We start from the raw sequence: 22,835 nt of genomic DNA, 5'->3' as shown, positions 1-22,835 counted from the left end.
CGGTTCAGAGCCCAGCTCGCTGTGAGCCACCCACTGCACGGGCAACAGACAAGACCCATTTTAACACCCATGGCAAAAGCAGGTGTAATTTTTTAATTAAACAGGTGGGCTGCAGCCCTTCCACAGTGGGAAAAGCGCCGGGCCCTTCTCTGCACCACGCACGACACCCACCCCAAAGGCAGAGCCAAGGCACGCTGCCCTCGCTGCCCCTCTCCTGCTCCCTGAGCTGCGAGCGCAGCAGAGCAGATCCCTTCTCTGCAGGGACCTCCCCAGCCAGCCTGGAGGCGGGATAACGGAGTCCCCCTTAGCAACTCCAGCTTCCCCGGGACACGCTGGGAATTCCCTCAGCAAAGCAGAAACTCACCCTGGGACACCTAAGAGCTGACTCAGAGGTGCTCAAAAAGGCACAATACCAAGGGGTAGCCGTATCACTGGCTCACCATCCCCTCACGCACACACCACCCTGCATGGCTCGGCTCCCGAGGAACCCCGGGAGCCCCGGCTCTGCCCCCGGGGGCCACAGCGACCCCTCGAAAGCGAAGCCTTCGTGGGAATGGCAACACCGTGCTCCTTCAACTGGGCGCGGCAGAGCCCCACCCTTAGGGCTGGACCCGCCTCAGCGCTGGACCCACCTCACGACACCGCCCCGCCTCAGGGCGGGGTCTCCCTCACGACACCGCCCCGCCTCAGGGCGGGGTCTCCCTCACGACGCCTCCGTCCCCCCGCTCTGAGAGCTGTTCGGGGCTGGATCTTTCTCATGCCTCGACGCTGAGCTTTACTCGGGGCCGTGTCCCGTGTTCTCCTCACACATCACGGCTGGGTCTCTCTCAAGACACCTCTGCCCCCCAGCACTGAGCGCTCTTCGGGGCAGGATCCTTCTCATGCCTCAGCGCTGAGCTCTCCTCGGGGCGGTGTCCCGTGTTCTCCTCACGCGTCAGGGCTGGGTCTCCCTTATGACACCTCCGCCCCTCAGCGCTCAGGGCTGTGCCCCCTCACCGCCGAACCCTCCTCGGGGCTGTGTCCCGTGTCCCCGCCGCCCCTCAGGGCTCGGTCCCCCTCACGGCTGGGCCCCCTCACCGCCGAACCCTTCTCGGGGCTGTGTCCCGTGTCCCCGCCGCCCCTCAGGGCTCGGTCCCCCTCACGGCTGGGCCCCCTCGTCGCGCGCTGGCCCCGCTCTGGGCCGGGCCCTCCCCTCAGCCCGCTGCCCGCACTCGCCGCAGCCGCCAGGGGGCGCCCCAGGGCCCCGCCAGCCCCGCCCCTGAGGGGCACGGGCTGGACATGCGGGAAAACACCCCTAAAGAGGGGAAACACCCCTAAAGAGGGGAAAAACCCTAAAGAGGGAATAAAAAACCTAAAGAGGGGAAACACCCCTAAAGAGGGGAAACACCCCTAAAGAGGGGAAAAAACCCTAAAGAGGGAATAAAAAACCTAAAGAGGGGACAGCCCGCGTTTTGAAGAGCTCATTCTAGAACGACAAGCGTGTAGAAAGAGAAAAAGGACCCCAAAGAACTGTGTCCCAGCCCAGGGTAGGATTCCTTTGTCAGCAACATGGGGAAGCTTTATCCTTGGTCCTACGTTTCAGCTCTTGCACAAAACATTTATTTTATGAACAAAAAAATGTCATTTAAGATAGACAAGCAGCTGAAGAAGAAATCAGATTTCTCCATTAGAAAGAAAGGTCATAATAATAATGAACAGTATACAAACCTGTGGATTTATGTCTATAAACAGCGCAGGACAAAAGATTTGCAACAGACACAAAGTCTAAGGTCTTTTATTACATTTTATAGATTAAATATATCTTCAGTAGAGTCTCTCTTTTAAAACACACAAAAGGAAAAAATACATTCTTCATGTACATATGAAATACTGACCACGTAGCAGGGACCATGTACAGTGCAAAGTATGAACACAGCTACACAGACATCACCACCTTGGATGATTATCAGGCTTTTTCTACAGTAAAACTGGAACAAGTTAACATTCCTGTTTCCAAAGAGAAATCCATACCCTTCCCTTCCATGGCATTTTGTGGGATTGTGCAGGAAAGGGTTTTATTTATGTTTTAAAGGTTTTATAAAATCCTTGCATTGCATGAAAAATTATCAAACTCCTCAAGCTTTGCCTCTTTCACACATTCAATAATCATAGTACAATTTTATTGTGATTGCAACCCAACTCCAAAAATCCAGGGAAAAACAGAAATATATATAACCTGGTTACAGAAAGGAATGAATCAGAGTGATTGTTGCATTGTCCAGGAAACATGTACCCACATGTAGACACACACACAGAAGATGGAAGATAGCAAGGTGTGACAGAGCATCTCCTATTTATCACAAGTTTGGAGTGAGGGCACGGGGTTGCACGTTGCACTTCGGCAGTGAATCTCTAGTGTCTCTCAGTATGGGATGTCATTCTGGTAGTACTGGATCATGTCATATGTCCTACTCCTAAAGAAGAAAAGCAAAGCCAGAAGTAAGTCAAAGTTTAAAAAAACACTCCACCCATTGTCACAGAAACATTAATCAGGATCCCACAGAAACAAAACATGGGTGAAGGAAATCAGCTGCTAATCAAAACTAGCCCTCCATGCTTTGGAGGCATTATGAAGGCCCAGCTAACTGTTATAACAGCACAAAACATCCTGCTCTTTAAGCTAGGAAATGTATAATGAATGAAGCAAGATCATCAGGGCTGCATGGAGACAAGATTATGTGGAAATAAAAGCCACCTTAATTCAGGAGAATGCTAATATTGAAAATAAAAGTGCAGAGGAAATAACAGCATTAATAGCAGCATCTCTGATGAGTGACTGAGCAAACAAATCTCAGCTTGTTACAGATAACTCAATTATCCATGGGCAGAGCTTATTCAGGTCACAGACTAACCATGCCACAGATAGAGAAGCTCAGGCTTGTCAGAACTAAGCTGGCCCTGGGCATTCACAGAGCAGTGTTACTGCCTTCAAACTCCCCAGTATTCATCTAAGATGTGGAGCAGGTGCACCAGCAAGAACTGGAACATCCAGTTCAGTTCTAGCGGGGCTGTATCTGAGCCAGTGAGTGGGACTGGTCTCGAGCTGACCACACATGGAGCTACACAAGTCTGTATTAGACTCTCCACAGTCTGTATTATCTGGGATAATAAAACATGCACTTAAGATGTTTAACTATTACATTTACTCTTTAGACTAACCAGACTTAGGCTAAGTCTTCCTTCCCAGTGTAAAAGTGAGGAGATGCAGCATGTTCAGAACTAAAGCTGCTATCCTGCACTATCTAAATATCAACAACTCATAAATGTTTGATATCTGACTGATAAAACACTATTTTTCAGCTCTGCTCAAAGCCCGATGACCTTCCTTTAGCCACAGGGAGAAGACATGCATAGATGCCAAACCTGTTGCTGAGGAAACAATTCTGGATGATCTTGATGATGAAAGTTGCGGCCTCCCGTTCAGTCATGTTGGGGCTGAACCTGTGTCTGTATGCAGAAAATCACAAAAAGCAAGAGAAAATTAGTGCAGTTTCCTTTGAACGTGATACAAATGTGTCTTTGCATAAGCTCAGCTGCTGCAAGTACCTGCTTCTTGTGAGACCACCTGGTACAAATTACATAACATTTTAACAAGCACTTACTGTTAGTCTAATAGTGGAGATACAGGCTGTGAACTTTTCATCAGTCTAGTGGTGACTCCAGGAACAGCCAATCCCTCTTTTGAGGCAGCTGCTGCTTTTAAAACATGTCTGTACCTAGTACTGCCCTTGAGCTCCAGCCCATCATACTTCATGAATCTGTGCTTATCTTTAGGAAACTGCAGAAAGTTAAAAGCAAGAAATGCTGAGCTAACTCTGCTCACTCTGGAGTGAACTGTGGAGGCAGAAAACTGAAGGGCTGTTTAAAGTGTCACATTAGAAACTGTATTTGCCTAAGCTGTTGTATGTTACCTCGTAGTTCCATTCAGTACTGCATTAGCTGTAGAACAAATATTAAGAGGCTGTTATTCAGACTCTGACATCATTTCAGAGGACAGACTCTGCAACACATCATCTCTCAATTAAAGCAAATCTTTCATTTACAGTTTTATTTTGCTAGTCCTACAGACTTAAAGATAACCCATGTACTCGCACAGTCACTGAACAGCTTGACCTTAATTCTACAAAATGGCCTCTCTAGAATTCTTACTTTCCGAGATACTCTATAAACAAGTTCCTATTTTTACAACTATAGGACATTTAAGATATTTGAGTAGCATGACACCTATACTCACTGCACAAGCTGTGGCAGTATAAATTCTGTGAAGAACATATGAACACATTTTCCAGTTCAGACATGCTGACTTACTTCAACAGCTTGATTGTCTGCCCTCGGAAACAGGGCAGCCCTGTATCCAACATGAGTGTAACCAGTGAGACCACAGCATCCATGTAAGGCCTGGAGAAAAAGGGGACAAAAAGGTTACAGCACTCAAACTTCTGCAGCCTTAGCAGCTACAGCAGGCAGCTGAGGAGTTCAACGAGCTGGATCACACCTTTTTCTGTAATTAAATCAACACAAATAATCCTCTTACATTTGCTGGTGAAGCTACACCATTGTTTGCAATCTGTCACCTTAATTAAATTTCACTCCTTTACTGCTGGACTACCAAATACTCAGAATGCTGCAAGATGAAATCTCAAGGATTATACAAAGCAGTGCTTTAGCAAACAACATTTCTTTGGTATCAAAAAGGTGAATCAGTGCACCAAAACAGTACAAAAGGCTGAAAGCAGCAACAGGAACATATTATCTTTTAATTCCTAATTACTCTATGTAATTCATTGCTACATCGGCCCAGCTTCCCTTCTCCTTCCTGTCCTCCTACTCACAACATTTATTATCTACCAAGCTATTACTTTACTACTTGGGGGACACATTTGCCTTGACACAAAACTTTGTCCAGACTGTTCCCCCTCAGGGAACCAAATTGATCTTGACTTCAAGCCAGCCCCTCTGGGGCTCCTAGCTGAAGAAACTTCAGTTCTGTAAGATAATAGCAATAATACTTAAAACTCACGATAGAAAGAGCTTTTGTTTAAACTGTATTGAACAGTCCTCCTCCCACCCACACACAAAAGTACATGAAATTGTGTGATGAAATGTGGGTAACATCACATTTTTGAATTGAATATATAAAATTTTCAAACATAACGTAAGGACAGAAAAAGATACCACAAAGATAAGCTTTAAAACAGTAGGATTATTACATTGTTTCAAAGTCTGCAAGATGTAAACAGGACAGTCCAACAGGCTCAGACTCCCTACAGATAAAAGTTTATTACTATTTATCTTCTCATCTGGTTTTGGGCATGCAAGCACTTCCACTTTTGAGCAGTTGAGAACACCTTACCTGACTGCCAGATAGCCTCTGACACACATCTCCATAAACCATTTGAATGGAGTTGCCTCCATTTTTCCTCCCATTATCATCACCATCTCATCTGTCAGCTTAATGTCGGGCTCCCAGCCCAGGTTTCCACCAGGTGAGCTTTCAAACATGAATCCAAAATCTGTGCACAAAAGATAAACTGCCTCATAACTTTGTTGGTTAATTGTGTGCTGTTAAAGCTGACAGAAGAAAGGAGAGGTGGATTTCATGTATTAATACAAACATTTTAACTCCAACCAGAAAAAAGCTTTGGTGAAGTGTAGCCACACCAACAAAAGCATCATCACCATGACATCAGACTAGAGGTAAGAATGGTGATATCAAATAATCTCCTTGATGAAATATCTGTGCAGTTCCAGAAAAGCAAAGATAAAGCAGAGGTTACAGCCTCACAAAATTATATAAATTTACTTGTGAGGTTTAATTCATACCCCTACAGTGATGAAAGGAACCCAAAGACACATTTCTATAATTACACACATATATACACACACACATACATGTGTATGCATGTGTTATGTACACATGTGTAAGCCATACATATGTGTGCACATACTTTCCTGAAGCTGATTAAACTTTGCAAAGCTAAGTTTAAACAGAAGCAGCCAACACAAATATACAACACTGAACAGGCCCGGAAATATCCACATACATTTCCCAACTGCCAAATCAGTACATGGATTGATCTCCAAAGGGAAATGCCTTCTTGTCTTACTGTCTTTTATCAGCAATACTTAACAGCAGAAGGGAAGGGTAAAGACTGAAATCCAGATATGCATATGACTGACCAATATGAATGATGTGTCCCTTTTTGTCCAGCATGATGTTGCCATTGTGCCTGTCCTTAATCTGGAGCAGGAACAGGAGCAGACTGTAGGCAGCCATACTGCGGATGAAGTTGTAGCGAGCCTGTACAAACAACAGAGGGAATTTAATAACTCTCCATCAGGAGCTGACACAGATGAATAAAGTTTTTAGTTTGAAGCAATGCTCAGTGATATTCTCCATACATCTACAGCTGCAGTAACTTATTTAGCTAACTCACTCATAGCTAAAAATGGATTATCAGCATCCAAAACCAGACACAGCATTATGGCAGTCATTATCCAATTATCTGTCATTATTTCTTATAGTTAGAATGTTTCTCAGTTGAGATTTTGCTGTGCTTGCCAACTGATATTTTACCTTCTGGAATGCAAGGGTAGACTCATCTCCATATTGCCTTGTAAAGTAATCATACATGCCAAAGTCTGTCTGCCTGCCCAGCTGGTCACGGGATGTGCAGTCGGGAATGCACTCAATGACACCACACTGGAGGGCAAGAGGAGAAACAGGTCTGTAAAGCACACTCCCAAAATGTATTTTGTTCATGGCTCCTGGCAGTCATACAGGTCCTCTGGGAAATGTGGGGAAGCCTATAGATCACTAAATACAGAATTTCTAGTTTATTCTAAAAAAAGTATATCCGCTATTTTAGGATTTCCATGCAATACAAGATGAGCTCTGTGACTTTCCACTGACTTGCACAATGTAGTCCCAAAAATCAAACAGCAAACATGAATAACCACAAGCAGCAAAATTTGAGAGCCAAAAGCTTTAGAAAAGCAGGAAAGGAAAGGCTGTTTTTACTGCTGGTACTTCAAATATTTGGCATAAACGACATGGGCAGTACTTCCTTGCAATATGGATTTTTTATATGTGCTGGAAGAAAAAGTCTTTTTTAACTAGGAACTATTTTCTACAGCACTACAGTTAATTGCCCACTTACCCCAGGAGCTGTGGCCACCACTCTGTATGGAAACACAAAAAGATCCAGGCCTACCAGCTGAAAGATGTTCTTGAAGAGATCGATGATTTGCAAAGCCAACATGTCCTGTTATACAAGAGAAAAATGGCACAAGCATTACAGGGTTTATGGGTCATAAACGAGATTACAGAAATGCTCTGAAGAACTCTGAAGTGCACATTAAGCTGCCCCAGCAGGTCTGCAGATGTGTGCTTGTGCATGCACTGTGGCTCTGGGGGAAATCAAAAGGGGAGCTGATAAATGCTGTTTAGGTGGGCAGCAAACAACACTGATGATTTAACTGCTGACTTCAGAAGAACAAACCTTCCATCACTCTTTGATAAACTGTCTTGAAAGAATGGCCTTTATTACCAAACCATTATTTCTCCAGGGGTACAACACAGCTCTCTCCCTCAGTCCATAACTAGTGGAGATTCTCAAAGTTCCAAAGAAAAATATTTCTATACTAAAATAATTTTCTTCTTGCACATTGTCACCTACAAATCTGTCTTCTGTAAGTGCCAACAGCCTTGTACCTGTCTGCAGTCATCTCCCACTTTAAAGATGGCTGCCTGCCAGCAGATCTTCTTGCTGTCCACCTTCTCTTCTGTGCTTTCGTCGATGGAATCAGAACGACAGCGCAGACCTGCAGCGAGAGCACAGCGCGAAACCCAGACATGGACCTGCATTAGTAACCTCCCATCAGGACAAGCCTTCTGCACTCAGACTCACAACATTTCACTGCAGGTGCATTACAGATATTTCTGCTTTGCAAGATAGTTCCCTTTGTCAACTGGAACATCTCAAACTAGTGTTCACAATACACCTGATAAATGCCTGCATTGCATCAAGCCCGTCAGCTGGAGCATCTCACAAAATGTATTATGAGAAAAAACTGCCCAAACGTGGTATTTATTACAGTTTAAAAACCAGGAAAAGGCCATTGCTTTTTATTTTAGTCTGAAATAACTGTTAAACTTCAAGATCCCTATGTGGCTTGCTCTCTGGAAATTAAAAGAGGATTTAAGTTTTCAGAATTTTCATCTCTCTGTGATACAGTTCCATTCCTCAGCTGAACCACTGCAGATGAAGATCAACATGGAAATAATTTTACTGCAGCAGTACAGGTCAATAAAAGCAGGCAACGTTAAAGGAATTGCTGACTCTAATTAATTAGAGTGTCAGTGATTAAGATGCAGTTACCAACCTTCTTTTTCAAGCTCACTGACTCCGCATCGTTTCACTTTAAATTTGGCCAGATAGGGCGCTTTTGCTGCACTAAATTGTAACAAAAACAAAGATGATGATGATGAGTATAAGCCAAACAAGAATTTATATAGAAAAAATACCTGAATATCATGAATTAACGTTATAAATTTATATATATATATATTTATATAAACGAATTAACAAGAGCATGGTACCTCTGCATAGGAGTTCCTGATTTGTAATCAATGTCCAGAACAATGGCTTCAGGATTGCTGGGCAAGTAACAGCCTGCAAAGTGGAGCAGACAGCTGAGAACAAATCCACTGGTGAGACAGTGCAAGTTGGAGAGCAACTGATGTCAGTGTCTATAACTTCAGTACATGGTTTTGAATTAAATAAAATGTTAGAGAAAAACTGGCCATTACAGTCTGTGAGCCACAAAGGACACAGGATCCTGTGCATTAATGAGTGATTGCCAGAAACTAATAAAATACAGTTTTGAGGTACTATTGCAGAATCTGTGCCACAGAAATGTACAGAGAGGACTTCTCTTACAGCAGTCCCTCACAAGATGTGGCAGCATCTCCCAGTGCCCTGGGGAGTGCCCTCAGCCCCCAACACTGCAAGACCTCTTACACAGAGATCAGGAAAAACTTCCATCAAACTCCATTTTAAAGAGAAGATTCAGACTGGGAAAATATATGTTCAAGATTTGAAAGGACTTTCAGCTAATGACATTTCACAGGAATGCGTGATGGGAGAAAGAGGAGAATGAAAGGAACTGGACATGCTTCACTCTTGAGACAGCAAAACTTCTCAAAAACGCCTCGTCTTCTTAAAAGAGGTGGTACAAAGAAAAAGTTTATTTATCCTTCCTCTTCAGACATACATTTCTACTTCTATACATGATGTGCATTATCTAACTTGCTTTTGGGCACGTTTTGATGCACCATATAGAAATTATTGGATGGGTAAAAATATTTGATTTTTTTTCTACAGAGAAACAACCAAACTACAACAGAAGAACGGCCACCAGCACCAAAACTGAGAGCTGCCATTTGCAGAGATTTCAAGATTTGCTTGCAGAAAACACGGTTCTCATGTTGAAAGCAAAAGCCCACGATTTTATATGATTAAATCACTTCTTACCAGGCTGCACTTTCACCTCAGACAGAGCACTCAAACAAGCTTTTTTTCTTTCATCTCCTTTAGGGAATGGCCTAGAAAGATGAATGATCTTTTATTTATCTGCATACTATATATTACTCTATGTACCAGCCTCAAATTTGTTCCAAACTTACACAAACTTCACTAAAAATGTTTCTTCCTCCCCCACTTCCAGAGAACTTACAGGCTCAATACCTGACCAGAACATTTTCCATCCTAACGAAGGTTACAGTCTTTGCTTTGTAGATTTAACATTGATCTGACACACAGGTTGTTGCCAAACCCAAACAGCATAACAGATGTGAGTGAAATACATGAAGGCTCTTCCTGACACAGATATTTGAGCATAATTTTACCTTTGTAAGCACTGCTATAGTTATGCCAACAAAACTCTCCCTTGAGGAACTTACTCCAGGATAAGGCAGCTGATAAGTATTAGTTATGCTCTAGTTTTAAGCAGTACAGCAGATTACTGAAGCAGCAACATAACACTTAAGATAATTAAATCACCACAGGTTATTTATTTCTTTCATCTACAAAGCAAACAGCATCCTCTCTGTGTTGTCTTTACACTAGAGATGCACAAAAGTAAGACTCATTCTAAGGCTGGGGTGCAAAATGCAATGCTTGCAAAGCACAATTATCATTGCTTGCTCAAATTGTCTTCATACTTAGAAACACTTGATTTAATTCTAAATATCAAGACATTCAGCTCCTAACCCCCTCCTTTAAACTCATCCCACTGGGTGAAAACTTCTTCACATGCACAGAGAAAGTCCCGAATACTGGGTTGTTTCTGTCATGTAAGTGTCCTTTAACCTGATGTCCTTATCCTGGTGATTTGCAAAGCTTCATTTTAAGAGAGGTATTTTCTATGTTCCAGAAAATACATTTTATAGGACTTTCAAATACTTTCATACACCAGAAAGTGTTTTAAAAATATGCAATGAAACACCCCACTTACAGACATGGAGCTCGTGTGCTGAGCTGCTGTCACCCACTGACAAGCTTTATCCAAGTTAAATTACATATCTTATTGCAGAATTTACAGTCAAGAGTGGGAATTTCTCTATGAGTGGGACTTTGAGTTCTAAGAGATCAACAGCCCAATGTTTATGACACCAAATCTTTCTCCATAACCGCAATTTAGAAATGAAAGTAAAAGACCTGCATATACAAAAAGAACAATCATTTTGGTATTACACTGCACAATGAAATCTCTTTGAGAAAATGACAATTTCATGGAGTTGTAGCTGTTTCAGACAGACTGCTGGCCAAGGCATGAGCACTGAGATCACAGCAGATATGAATTATCCCTGAAAGTCAAGCTAAAACGAGCCTCTGCATCCTACTACAACTCTTAAGTTACACTTAATACAAAAAATGGTCTTTATTATCATATAAATAATAATTCCTTTTTTTTTTTCCCCAAAAACACTACTTCAATACCCTTAAAAGCCTTAATTAGGAACTGGTAATGAACAGAACAGTGAGCCCCAAAAGAGCACAATTTCTGAAGTACAACACTTACTTGATAATGGCTGAAACATTGGTGATTTTATTGAAGAAATCAAATTCTCTCTGGTAGAACTCCTTGGCTGGGCCAGACAATGAGCCAGTTATCTCCTCTACCAGCTGCTCCAGAAGTTCCCCAATGTCAGCTGCATGTGAGAAAATGGAGCATCTGTGTCAGAAGCTTATTTCTGAAAGCCAAATGTTACAGGTAATGGAAATAACCCCCTTTGGATAGTGTTCACAAACAGGCACTGATGCAAATAGCACTGTGTCTCCACTGACACACTCTGCCAGGCACTGATGCAGAATGGGCCCTACCTCTAGGAATGAAAGAAAACTTCCAGCTAAAACTTCCTGCCAAGAAAGAAGCAGGAAGGAGATTTAGTCTGAACTAAGACAAGGAAAGGAGTCAAGTCAGATTATATTTTCAAGCACTCACGATCTTTTTGATGTCCTTCTTCATCCATGTAGATATTAGTTTTCATGTTCCAGATGAATTGGTGAGCCAGGAGCTGGGATTTGGCAGCTGCCCACAGGATGTATTCTCTAACATAACCCATCTGCAACCACATCCAGCTCAGTAAGGATCAGAGGTCAGCACAGCTCTAGCAGATTCAATATTACTGCTTCTAACAGCTATTCTTCAAACCCAGAAAGTATTAAATGGATGGAAAAAAGACCTTTGCACTCTCATTCAAGACCTTTGAAGAATGACAGTGTATTTTAAAGGTAAGGAACTGACCTAAACTGTTTTCAGCTTTATTACTGACCTATGTTGTCATTCTAACCAACCTCCTTTCCATCTTTTTGCCATTTTCCATCTGTTCTATTTGGATTTCAAACCTCTGAGCTTAGGGCATCTTCTAGTGTGTGTGCAAAGCACAGCACAAAGCCAAGGTAACACAGACACTGCTCCTGCCTGGCATCACTACGTGCTCCTGTAATACCAGAAATCTATGCAGGGTCACAAGGGCTGCACAGTTTGGTGGCAGGAACTGCATGTTCTGGCACAGTTCCAGCAAAATTCTAGAATGTAAGAACAAACTCAAAAGAAGTTGAAGTGTACGAGGGAATCCTATTCCTTCCCTTTCCTCTACTTTCAACTACTTTTGTGGTCTGTAAAGGTTTCTATGTTTGACTGACATTAACAGGCAGATGTCTGATGTTTGTGCTCTGCACTGCAGAGGATACTCACCCATGCAAAGTTCTCACAGAATAACTCCATACAGTCACCTACACTACAGGCTGGGGACACCTCCACCTCAAAATAATGCACTGAGCAGAGTTCACAGATAATGAGTTCACATTAATGAACTTAGTTGTCAAGCTTTACTTCTGGTTTCTGTAAGATGAAGCTCAGGTCTGATTTTGTACACGTGATGGAGCACAAGACACCCCTAGATGTCTTCTCTGGTTTAACTCCACAGAGAAATTAATAAGGATAATGACTTAATTATGACTGGTTGTCTCACACAGACCTTCAAAAGCTTTATTCAGATAAGTCCTCATCTGGGCCTTCCCTTAATAAAATCTCTTTCCTGACAGATGAGCTACATAACCTCTGGTTTCTCAAGTTTACCTGTTCATAAAAGAGGTGTATCCAAAGCAAGCCAGCCTCTAGAGACAATAGTTTTTCTTCTATGTATTAGATATAGGACAATAATTAGCAGCATTACTTTAAGCCTAATTTTTGTCTTATTTGCTGCTTTAAGTCTAAAAGCTGCCTTAAAAATCTGTTTTGTTCACATGCAGTTGTTTCATATTCTCACCTTGTCATACCGAAGTGCCTGCACGATCTGTGGAATGTAGAATAAGATGGCATCCTGAAAGAGAAGAGATGGCAGGGGTTTATTGTTTTCTTTAAGTAGTTAGAAGGGAAGATGGGTCACATGCACAGAGAAAAGCTGCCTTCAGTTAGGTGATAAACAAAATACCACTGCCTCTTTATTTTAAACTAAATATATACCAACTCCTCAAACCAAGGTATTATTCTGTCCAGCTACTCCCATCAAAAGTATCATTAATAATCATGTACTTCACAGTCCTAATACAAGTCTGACAAGTGTTAAAAACCAGCTTTCTGCTGCTTTAGAAAAAACACCTTCTCACTGAGAGAAGATTCAAAAGGAACAATCTGAGAAGGGCAGCCTGAGGAATTCAGCTTAGTGTGATTTATGACAAAAAAGCTGCAAGTACATGAGTCAGTATCACGTGGGACAATCAACCTCAACTTCTCATCCCACTCTGTGCACACTCTGCAACGTGCTGTGCCCATCCAGCACACGTCTCTGCACGGCATTAGAACAAAGCCTGTGGCCACAGTGATCAGGCCACGACCTCCCTGCAGTGTTACGGCTTTTTGGAACTCACCGGAGGAAACGACCGCAGGACTTTCACCCCGTACTGAGCTGTCAGAGGATGAGGTGGGTACATGCTTGAAAAGTAGGAAAGGCCAGTTGGTGGATCTGTTGGTGCCCAGCACAGAACATGGCTGAGCTCAGGTGCATCAGCATCAATCGTGTGCCAGGTCACCAGGTACTGAAAAAGCAGGTCAGACATGTTAGGAGTTGAAAGCTCACTAATGCCTGGGTAGTGCATATCCCAAGGCAACCCACCATACACCTTCCTGTAACAGGGGAAGTGAAACATGGTACATTTTCCTTTACAAAACCACGGCTATTTTATCTAAAGCACCTCCTCCATGAAAACCTAACTGCTGGAATTGCCTCACCTCTCTCAGAACACCAGATGAAGATAGTGAAGTCAGGTTACTAAAAGCATAATCTAGCTTGTGCTAGATCACTCTAGCATGGGGAGAAAGAAGACAGAATGAGCCTTTTTGAAAGAGTCAAAGAAGGTTCAGCTTTTCTGTCACCTCTTTTACAGGTGATGTAGAGAAGCCAGCTCTGACAAGACTATCCTTCACATGACTCGAGTGCTTCACTGCAGATCAGCATGATGAGTCTCCTCTGTGTTAAGTCAAGACTGTAACAGTATAAATATTCACAAGTACCTTTATTGCTTCGGGAACGTCACTGACAGCTCCCGGGTCCAACCGAACCAGCCGGGTCACTTCTGTTCCAATGGCTTCAGTGTTCTTAAATCTAAGTATAACCAGGAATGCAAAAATATTGTTAGAAACTTCTGATGGCCTCCTCTATTTATGAGAAGATGAGGACAACAAAAGGCAAAAAATTATATGCTTAATAAACAAATATCCAACTATGAAATAATGCACATTGAGGGACCAATATGCTTTTGAAAGAGGGTTCTGAAACAATGGGTCCTCATCCAATGTTTTTGTATAAACCAGTAGTATTTCAGCCCACTTCACTACTGGATTCTTGGCTCAAATATTCTGTCTTGGATTCTACAAAAAACAGTGGGCAGAACCCTACTTGGCAAAATCATCACTGTTGTAAGGGGGAAAGAATTTCCTTTCCCTTTCGAAGCCAACTATGCTAGTTCTCCTATAATACTTCTTAAAGTGAAAGCCAATATATAGCTAGAACACTGCATTCCAAGATACTTTTAGCAGTGATTAAATGCTGTGTTTGCTAATGGGCTGAATGCTATTAAAAACCAAACTTGATTTCTTCTGAACCAAACACTGTCTAAGTGTTGGCAAAGAGAGGGTGGTAGGAAAGGGAGTTGGACTTTATTAGTGACTGAGCCAAATGAGCCTGTTAAGTAATCTGGTTCTTTTCAGAGGTTTCAACCAGCTGTGACAATATGCAAGGGGCTGTAAACAGAAGCAAGTGCCATCAGTTCTTACTGTATATACTCACTCAACTTCTAAGGCAGAAGTAATTGCATCGGTTGGTTTCTTTTGAAATAACTCACCTGGTAGGCAGCTGTACAGCAAGATGAGGAGAAATGCTCCAAGCCAGATTTACATTATCCTTCCACTGCTTCTCACTAAGACTGATATATTTGGATCTCCAGTTTGCTACGCTGCTCTCTCCAGTTTGATCCAACTCCAGCTCAGGCGAAGACAGTGGATTGTACCACGTGATTAAACGTTCAATCTCAGTGGCCTGAGGGAAACAGGAAAAAAAGTAAGAATGTGTTTCTGGAAGAAGAAAAACACCCTCACTTTCATACTTTAGTTTATGTATCCTGAAACAATAACAGAGGCTTTGAAATCCACGCAGCTTCCCCATCCTTCTGATTCTCACCAGCAATGAGAGCAGTAACGTCCTTCGCTTCATGTAGTACTTGTGCAGCTGTGTACCCCTGTTTGTCTTCTTAGACATTCCTTGAGAAAAGGATAAAAAAGTTTTCAGTGGCTTTGTTCAGTATGTTAAATGGTGGTTCCAAACTGTTCACACCTGGCAACATTAACACAAAAGAACTGAATAACCACAGGACACACCTGTAATTTAGATGCCAGTGACCGCAGAAAAGTCAGCACTGCAGCTACTCACTGTACAGTTGTTCTCTCAATATACAGAGTACAAAAGGCTACAGAGATATCAATTTAGCCAGTAGTGCATTCACTTTAGAAACATGACAGTCTACTAAAAGGAAAGAGCACGTAGTTTACAACTGTACACAAACGCAGCCCACAATCTAATGTCACTTTGCTGTCCCCAAAAAGCACTTGGGGCATGTTTCCACAAAGCAAGAAATTTCCTTACAGGATTTCAATACATCTTGATCTCCAGTCTTATTTGTTCTGCACTACAGAATTGAATATTCTATCCAAAAACTCAGGTGATTTCAGAATTTTGCTACCAGTGAGACTTCTTCCAGCCCCTTTACCAGTTTGGCACTGGTAATTAAATACACTGCCAGAAAAACATGAGCCTGATGTTAAAGGTAAACATTGACTTCAAGCAACACCTGACTATAAACTATGGTGTAAAATTGGCTGCAATGAGCTGGTTACAATAAAAAAAGATACCTGATTTTTTAGATATGGTTGACATGCCACTGGACAAAGGGTAAGTATTTATCCATCCTTGCGTAGCCTGTTGCCGAGATCCAACATTGATATCCAGGTTGCTCCTGGTGTCTTGATTATCTAAGAACAGAGCACAGATCTGATGTAGAATCCAATCAAAGAAACAAGAGGATTTTGAAACAGCACCCAGAGGAACTCACCAGGTGGCACAAGTTGGCTGGCAGTCAGATACTTCTTGTCTGAGAACATCGCTGTCCAAAACTTGATCAATATGCTGATGTCCTCACGAAGCCTCTTTTCCCCTTGTGTAGGGAACTTTGAAGGACAACTTGAAGAAATTACACAAATAATGTGATGTTGAGTGGATTGGGGGAAAAAAAAAATCCTCACAAACCTAATCAAGCAATATTTTTTTTTCTGACCATAATCTACAAGGATGAGACCACACATCACTACGTTTTATCCTCCGTGGCTTTATTATGTCTGACTGAAGAGTACAAACTTCCAATTATAACTGAAAATTAAGGCAGCAGCCTGTCAGCATCCTGGATTCAGCTGAAAGTTAGTATTAGGACTGACTGACCTCCTCACATTCAGATATTCCTATCAATTAAATTATCTTCTGTTGTGCTGGTGTCAAATGTTGAAATCATCAGATTCAGTGTGAAACTGTATTTCAGCTACACACAGTGTAACAGCAACTCTTTAAATTTTATAAATCTAGATACTTATAAATCTTATAAATCTAGTTTTGAGCATTGAATAAACTCCAAAATAAAGAAAAAAAAAACAAACCAGAAACATTCCTGAAGACACTGCTTTTTAAACCTCACATAAAACCTGAAGCTAATATCTAAGCCTCTTTAAGGTAGTTTATGGACTACAAAAAAGCACGAGAAAAGTTTCTGTTAAAATGAGTGAAAAAGGAAAGGAAGAAGTTAAGTCACTAGAAGAGAAAGAAAGCTGCTGGTTTGAGGTATTGCTGAAGGTTCAGGAAAAACACAAACAGATTTTCAGTGAGAAGTTGTAAATAAAAAAGTACCTGAAATAATCAAAGGCAGTTGAATAAATCTTTTCCCTCAAAACGTTTCGAATAGTTGCATTTGGAACCACATCAGCATGGAGCAAAGACAAACCCAGAGTCAGCAACCTAACAGGCAAAACAGAGAATGAGAATTGTGGCATTCCCAAAACGGTGACCAATGCAACACCATGCCAACCATGGCTACAACTGTAACTGCAGCCTAAGAAGTGTCTGTTTCAGAGCTCTTGGCAAACTGGTCACATTATCATCAGTCTGTTCCTGAAGCTGTGACTACTCAACCATAGAAAATGAAAGCCATCAAGTCACAGAAAGTGAAAATAACTGATGGAGCAAAATCATCTACAACTGCTACATTGACTAGATCCATGAGGTGGGCAATTTACTATATGAAATTATCTCATGAAGTTTCCTGAGCCACCAAAAAATTACTTTCAATCTAGTTAGCTAATTTTTCTTTGGAAACAGAGCTTAGACTCTGCAGCCCTGCAGGCTTTTGAAGCAATTTTCATCACTTGAAGCCAAGGATATGTAGTATAGTATTTAGTTCTTTTCTCCCACCTCCCTGTAACCTTATTTCTAACTTTATTTCCTCTCCCTATAATGTTATTTCAGTGATTCCCCCAAGGCAAACCCCCACACCACTCACTTAAAGCGGGGTCCGATGGCTGCCACGTGCCGGTTCAAACTGCCCTTGGCCCCTCCGATGTTCAGGGACAGCGAGCGCTGGAGGAGGCTGGAGAAGATCTCGATTTGATCAGAACTGCAGTATTTGGCTATTTCAAACCTCTGCACCAAAAACTGAGAAAGAGAGACAGACATACCATGCCTCCTCTGACCTTTTTTCACTTCAAACCCCACCCCCAGTCTTTTCTGTTTCAAACACCTTTCTCCCCCTCAGTTATTGTGCTCATCTCCACGTGTCTCCTGCCTCTGAGGCAGCACTACCACCATGACTCCAGTCCTTTCCCGAATCCTGAGAGCAGGGAGTGCAGAGCAGCTGTAACAGTGTCACTGCAGCACTGCCACAGGTGGGACATTGCAGAAGGGATACACACCTCTATCCAGATGTAATGTGGGGTCACCTCTGGCGGGCAGGGCCTTGGCTGGCTCTCCTCTGAGGCTGCCAATGGATCTGCTTCTTTCTGCTCTGCCGAAAACAGGCCAACTTTCTGCTCCACTGTCATTTGCCAGGCTCCTGCCATTTCCCGCATGAACTGCAGAAAGGAAGGGAACAGTGTTTCTTGTTTCAAGAGCATCTTCTTATATGGAAAGTACACACAAGAATCTACCACATCAATTAAAATTCACTGCAGTGTTAACAGAGGGGCAGAGACAGGTCTGTACATCCCACCCGAAATCAACGTTTCCTTCACATCCTAAATTACAAAAGAGAGGCTCCCCCAGAATTTCAGCTTGTAACAGGAAGACTGAGGGCACTGCATTTAGCTAAGGAGACTGAACTGTCAGAGCAGCCAGTGCTGTTCATCCTTCAGCTCCACTAAAGGTTGTTGCCTCCAACACCTGGCCAGCAGAGACAAGCTCAAGCCAGGTTCCCACGTACTGCAGGACACAATCTGGCCCATGAGCACACACAGCTGATGAAGTGCCCAACACACAGATGGCACATAATTCAGTTTTGCTGATCCTGCTCTTGGGAGCATCCTCTGGTAGTAGGGAGACCCAGCAACCAAGGCTGCTTATCTGTTCTACTAAATAAGACACAAGGACATTTCCCAGAAGCCCAAGAGAAAAAATGAAACTGATGCTTAAGAAGTTAAGCACTGAAATGTATGTGTAAACTCACCTAAGTAAATTCAGATGGATGATTATCTCCAGCAAGTGAAACACTTAGCAATCACTAGGCAAAGCAATTACCAGAGGCTGCTCTCTCAGCTGTGTGGGGACTGTCACTACACCACGCTGAGTTCCTTCATTACTGTTACACTAATCCCCCTCTCCCAAGATACAACTGGTCTGGCCTGTTACAGATTAGGACACGTGCAAGCCTCTTTTTTTATGCAAGAGTGCAATGCCAGATACTGGACATTCTGATTAATGAGCATTAATTAAGCATAATTAATGACTTTGATTTCTCTTTGATTTAAAACACCATTCTATAGATTGTGATAGCCTAGACCTGACCCATGAACAGCTCGGGCATCTCATCTGCAAAGTAAGTTCTACAGCTGAGATCCTAACAGGTTTCTTCTGCTGTACCATTCATGCTGCTGAGAAAGATCTGTTTCCCACAGTCCACTTCATGAGGGTGCTCAGGCTTCCAACAATACATGAACAGAGACTTCCTGGCAGGCTAAAGTGATTAACAATGCATTCATTTATCATCCTTACTTGACACAGATTCACAATATCTGTGAATCTCTCGAAATGTCCTCTCTTCCCCCTTGCAGGGGCAGAGAAAGAGTTGTTAAAATTGCTTCCTACCGGCACTTCTATCCCATTCTTGGCAGCAAGCAGCCACTCCCAGCAAGCAATTGCTGTTTCCATGCCATGTTCATTGAACATTCGCAGGGGTCCCCAACACAGATGATGAAGGAGCTGGGGATCACAGTCTGAAAACAAACATTCACTCAGATTTATCCAACAGAACAACTGCTTTTCACATCAGCATGAAACTGGCCTGCACAGTATGAAATAATCAGTTCCTTATAAATAGCTTCTAGTTTAAGAAGGCTTTTCCCCATTATAAGCCTAACTGAAAAAAACTCAAAACACAGTTTTGCTTCAAGTTGATGTGTACTGGGTCGGTGTATGGATAGTTTCTGTAGTTTATTACTCTTGGCATTCACTGCCAGAAAGCAGAACTCCATTTGGTTTTCATTACCTTTGCTGCTTATTAGCAGTGCAGTCAACTTAAACATGGCCTGGGTGTAGCTTTCAGTATTGCCTGATTCAAGAGCAACATTCAGGTCTTTGACCATCAGTTTATTCAGGTCAGATGTTTGTCCTGTAGCATTTGAGAACTGAATCATTCCAGAAACCTGTAAAATATAATGGGTTTTTCAACAGAGAACAGTATTTTTAGGAATCTTGTTAGGTATTGGTCATGTGCTGATTTGGGAGCTCCACAAACAGAGGCATCTTTTGTTATGACTTTACTAAATCTTTAGCTTTATCTGCAATCTGATCTTTAACTTTATGTAATCTTTAGCTTTATCTGCAAGACCAACGGTAAAATGATCTGTTTAATAACCTAGGAAAACTATACTCTTTATCTTAGGGGGATTTAGAGACTGTGCTTCATATAACATAGATCCATACACTAGTGTAAGTTGGAAGGGAATCACCCCTGAAAAGCCATGCCAGAGCCTGGGGACACCCCACATTCACAAGAAATCCTTCCTTACCTCTCCGGCGTAGCGGTTGCGCAAGTTAAGAGAAGCCATGAAGTTGGAGTAGTCCCTCTTCACACAAGTTGGTCTCTCAGTGAGCTGGGTTGCCTGTGACCAGACCACATGAAGGTGTTTATACTGTTCATATTGAACCATTTGTCTCTTTATCTTTTTATCCCTTCACATATGTTTTAAGTTTACTTTTCCTTATGCTTGTAATAGGAGTAGTATCAGGACTGTGAGGTACAACAGGACCAGGACTGATAAAAATTCAATAAGGAACATGTGCATTTACTCCATGGACACAGAATCACTGAATATCCTGAGCTGGAAGGGACCCACAAGGATCATCGAATCAACTCCTGGCCCTGCACAGGACAACACCAAGAGTCACACCATGTGCCTGAGAGGGTTGTCCAAACACTTCTTGAGCTCTGTCAGGCTTGGTGCTGTGACCTCTGCTGTGACTGGGACCTCTCTAGATTGCCAAGACCTTTCAAAAATCATTGAGAGAGGCCTCGTGATGACATCATCCAGCTCCATGAATCCCACCAGAACCCCCAGACTTAGAGGGATCCAGCTGGATCAGCAGATAAGCACCAGCTTGGGGTCAGCTGGGAGTTTATCATTCTCACAGCCCTGATTCTCCAGTTCAGGGCACTGGGACCCCCTTAGCCCATCATCAGTGTTGAAGACAGAGGCAAAGAAAGCATTAAAACATCTCTGCCCTGTCCATGTTTGCTTGTCTGTGGTTGCTCCATGGTCACTGTGGCCACAATGGCCACCAATCACCCCTTCACCCCTCTCTGTGAACAAGCAACAAATCAAGGAGGGCATCTTTCTTTGTCATCTCCCTTAGTACCTGCACCATGAAGTTATCATCCAGGTGTTTTTAGGGATCTGGTCCTGTTTGTGCCACCTATGTTAACATCCAGCAAGTTGAAGTTTGGAATATATAAACACTTGGATATACTTTTGAAAGACCAAAACCAGGGCATATAAAGGGTAGAAGCTCTGGGACTGCTGGTCCCTTCTCATGAATAGATAAGGAAGAAGACAGAGGAGGAGATGTGATCTTGGTCCTGCCCTCTCCATGCAACAATATGCTGCACTGACAGTAATAGAGAATATTTTGTTCCTGTCTTTAAACATGCACTAGTAATCCACATTTATCCAGAAGCATGAGATCATGGACAGAAAATCTAGTCTTTTACAGAACAACATGACTGGCAGATTCCTGGATTTGAGATGGAAAGAATTAAGATATCTGTCCAAGTAACATCCAACTGCTGTGACAAAGGTGATTTAGAAGATCTGTGTTATGTGGCCATACTGAGGGTTATATAATTGGCACAACATATCTACAGGTACACAAATGAACAAACAACACTCACCCCCAGAGTGGTGTTCTGCCTGTTGTAGCCTGCAAAGTGCAACACACTTTCTGTAGCCATAGCCAGTCCTGTGTGCTGGGACAACCCCGATACCCAGTTCTGATGTTTGTTTAGGTACTCCTGGGAAAAAAAATTAAAAATCCAAAATACTTAACTACTTTCAAAACAAGGCAGCTCATAAACAAGTGTTGCATCAATCACTGCAAACTATGGGAAACTTAATTCCACACATATGTGACAACAAAGTGTCTCTACTCATCCCTTTCAGGTTCTCCTGGCAATAAGAAACTCTGACTATCCTCCTAAATACACAAAGAGTAAGACTCCTTCTGTATTCTAAAAGAATAAAGCTATCAAGGTAGATGCTTGAAGGCTGAGATCTTCTCTTAAAAGAATCACTTCTGAAAAAAAGAACCTGGCAAAAGGAAGTGTTTTGGACTACAGGGAAGGAGGAAATATAAGTAGGTGTCCTTTCAAATAAGGATAGAATCCCTTGAGGCAATTTTTTTTAGTGAAGGAGATATAAACTTCAGGTAGATTTGCAGTGTCCAAGATCTTGAGATCCCAGGAATTCTGTTATCATCCCTAAGTTCAGCACCTCTAGACAAAATACTAGTCTAACCTGGACTACACAGTTTCTTCAACTGTTTACAAACCTATTTTCCAAGACACTTAAGTTTGGACTACATCAAAAGTCACATCAAATCAAAACTTCTAATTATCTTCTGCCAGTGCTATGAAGGAAATCTTAGAGCAACAGAATATTTTAAATTATGCTTGGATAGCCTAAAAAATAAAAAGCACCACCTAATTCTAATTTTGAAGATCTGCAAAGATCAAATTTCCACAGAAGCTTTCACAGGCTCATTACCTGCAGATGGGATTTAGTAACAGAGGGAGCCCATTTCATTGCTTCCTGCAGGATCATCCCACAGCGTGCAGCAAAGTCCTTGACTATACTCTGGAATTAAAAAGCATCAATGCAATCAATAAAATACAGGACATTCAAGAGGCACTGGTTTTAATGGTGTA

The 22,835-nt window shown here is 42.3% G+C and overlaps 1 protein-coding gene across 2 annotated transcripts in view; it reads right to left on the bottom strand.

Annotated features, from left to right (window-relative positions):
- Window positions 1-1,758: 1,758 nt before the first annotated feature.
- The window catches only part of PI4KA (phosphatidylinositol 4-kinase alpha), a 58,908-nt gene continuing 37,831 nt past the window's right edge, over window positions 1,759-22,835 (bottom strand). For both annotated transcript variants that reach the window (XM_064674804.1, XM_064674805.1), the window contains exons 28-55: window positions 22,675-22,764; window positions 21,804-21,923; window positions 20,425-20,517; window positions 19,902-20,058; window positions 19,502-19,629; window positions 18,115-18,273; window positions 17,706-17,857; window positions 17,057-17,164; window positions 16,215-16,342; window positions 16,015-16,134; window positions 15,287-15,366; window positions 14,952-15,145; window positions 14,122-14,212; window positions 13,479-13,646; window positions 12,878-12,931; window positions 11,548-11,668; window positions 11,125-11,254; window positions 9,576-9,646; window positions 8,642-8,714; window positions 8,425-8,495; window positions 7,754-7,863; window positions 7,200-7,304; window positions 6,617-6,742; window positions 6,220-6,340; window positions 5,393-5,552; window positions 4,348-4,437; window positions 3,403-3,486; window positions 1,759-2,453 (exon numbers count right to left, since the gene is read on the bottom strand). In XM_064674804.1, the coding sequence (XP_064530874.1) occupies window positions 2,402-2,453; window positions 3,403-3,486; window positions 4,348-4,437; window positions 5,393-5,552; window positions 6,220-6,340; window positions 6,617-6,742; window positions 7,200-7,304; window positions 7,754-7,863; window positions 8,425-8,495; window positions 8,642-8,714; window positions 9,576-9,646; window positions 11,125-11,254; window positions 11,548-11,668; window positions 12,878-12,931; window positions 13,479-13,646; window positions 14,122-14,212; window positions 14,952-15,145; window positions 15,287-15,366; window positions 16,015-16,134; window positions 16,215-16,342; window positions 17,057-17,164; window positions 17,706-17,857; window positions 18,115-18,273; window positions 19,502-19,629; window positions 19,902-20,058; window positions 20,425-20,517; window positions 21,804-21,923; window positions 22,675-22,764 (3,156 nt within the window). In that variant the 3' untranslated portion in view covers window positions 1,759-2,401. The remainder of the gene's footprint in view (window positions 2,454-3,402; window positions 3,487-4,347; window positions 4,438-5,392; window positions 5,553-6,219; window positions 6,341-6,616; window positions 6,743-7,199; window positions 7,305-7,753; window positions 7,864-8,424; window positions 8,496-8,641; window positions 8,715-9,575; window positions 9,647-11,124; window positions 11,255-11,547; window positions 11,669-12,877; window positions 12,932-13,478; window positions 13,647-14,121; window positions 14,213-14,951; window positions 15,146-15,286; window positions 15,367-16,014; window positions 16,135-16,214; window positions 16,343-17,056; window positions 17,165-17,705; window positions 17,858-18,114; window positions 18,274-19,501; window positions 19,630-19,901; window positions 20,059-20,424; window positions 20,518-21,803; window positions 21,924-22,674; window positions 22,765-22,835) is intronic.

Source organism: Pseudopipra pipra, chromosome 18 (genome assembly GCF_036250125.1).
Source record: "Pseudopipra pipra isolate bDixPip1 chromosome 18, bDixPip1.hap1, whole genome shotgun sequence".
NCBI lineage: Eukaryota > Metazoa > Chordata > Aves > Passeriformes > Pipridae > Pseudopipra > Pseudopipra pipra.
Note: the sequence above shows the minus strand (reverse complement) of the source record. Positions and strands in the feature narration are given on the sequence as shown.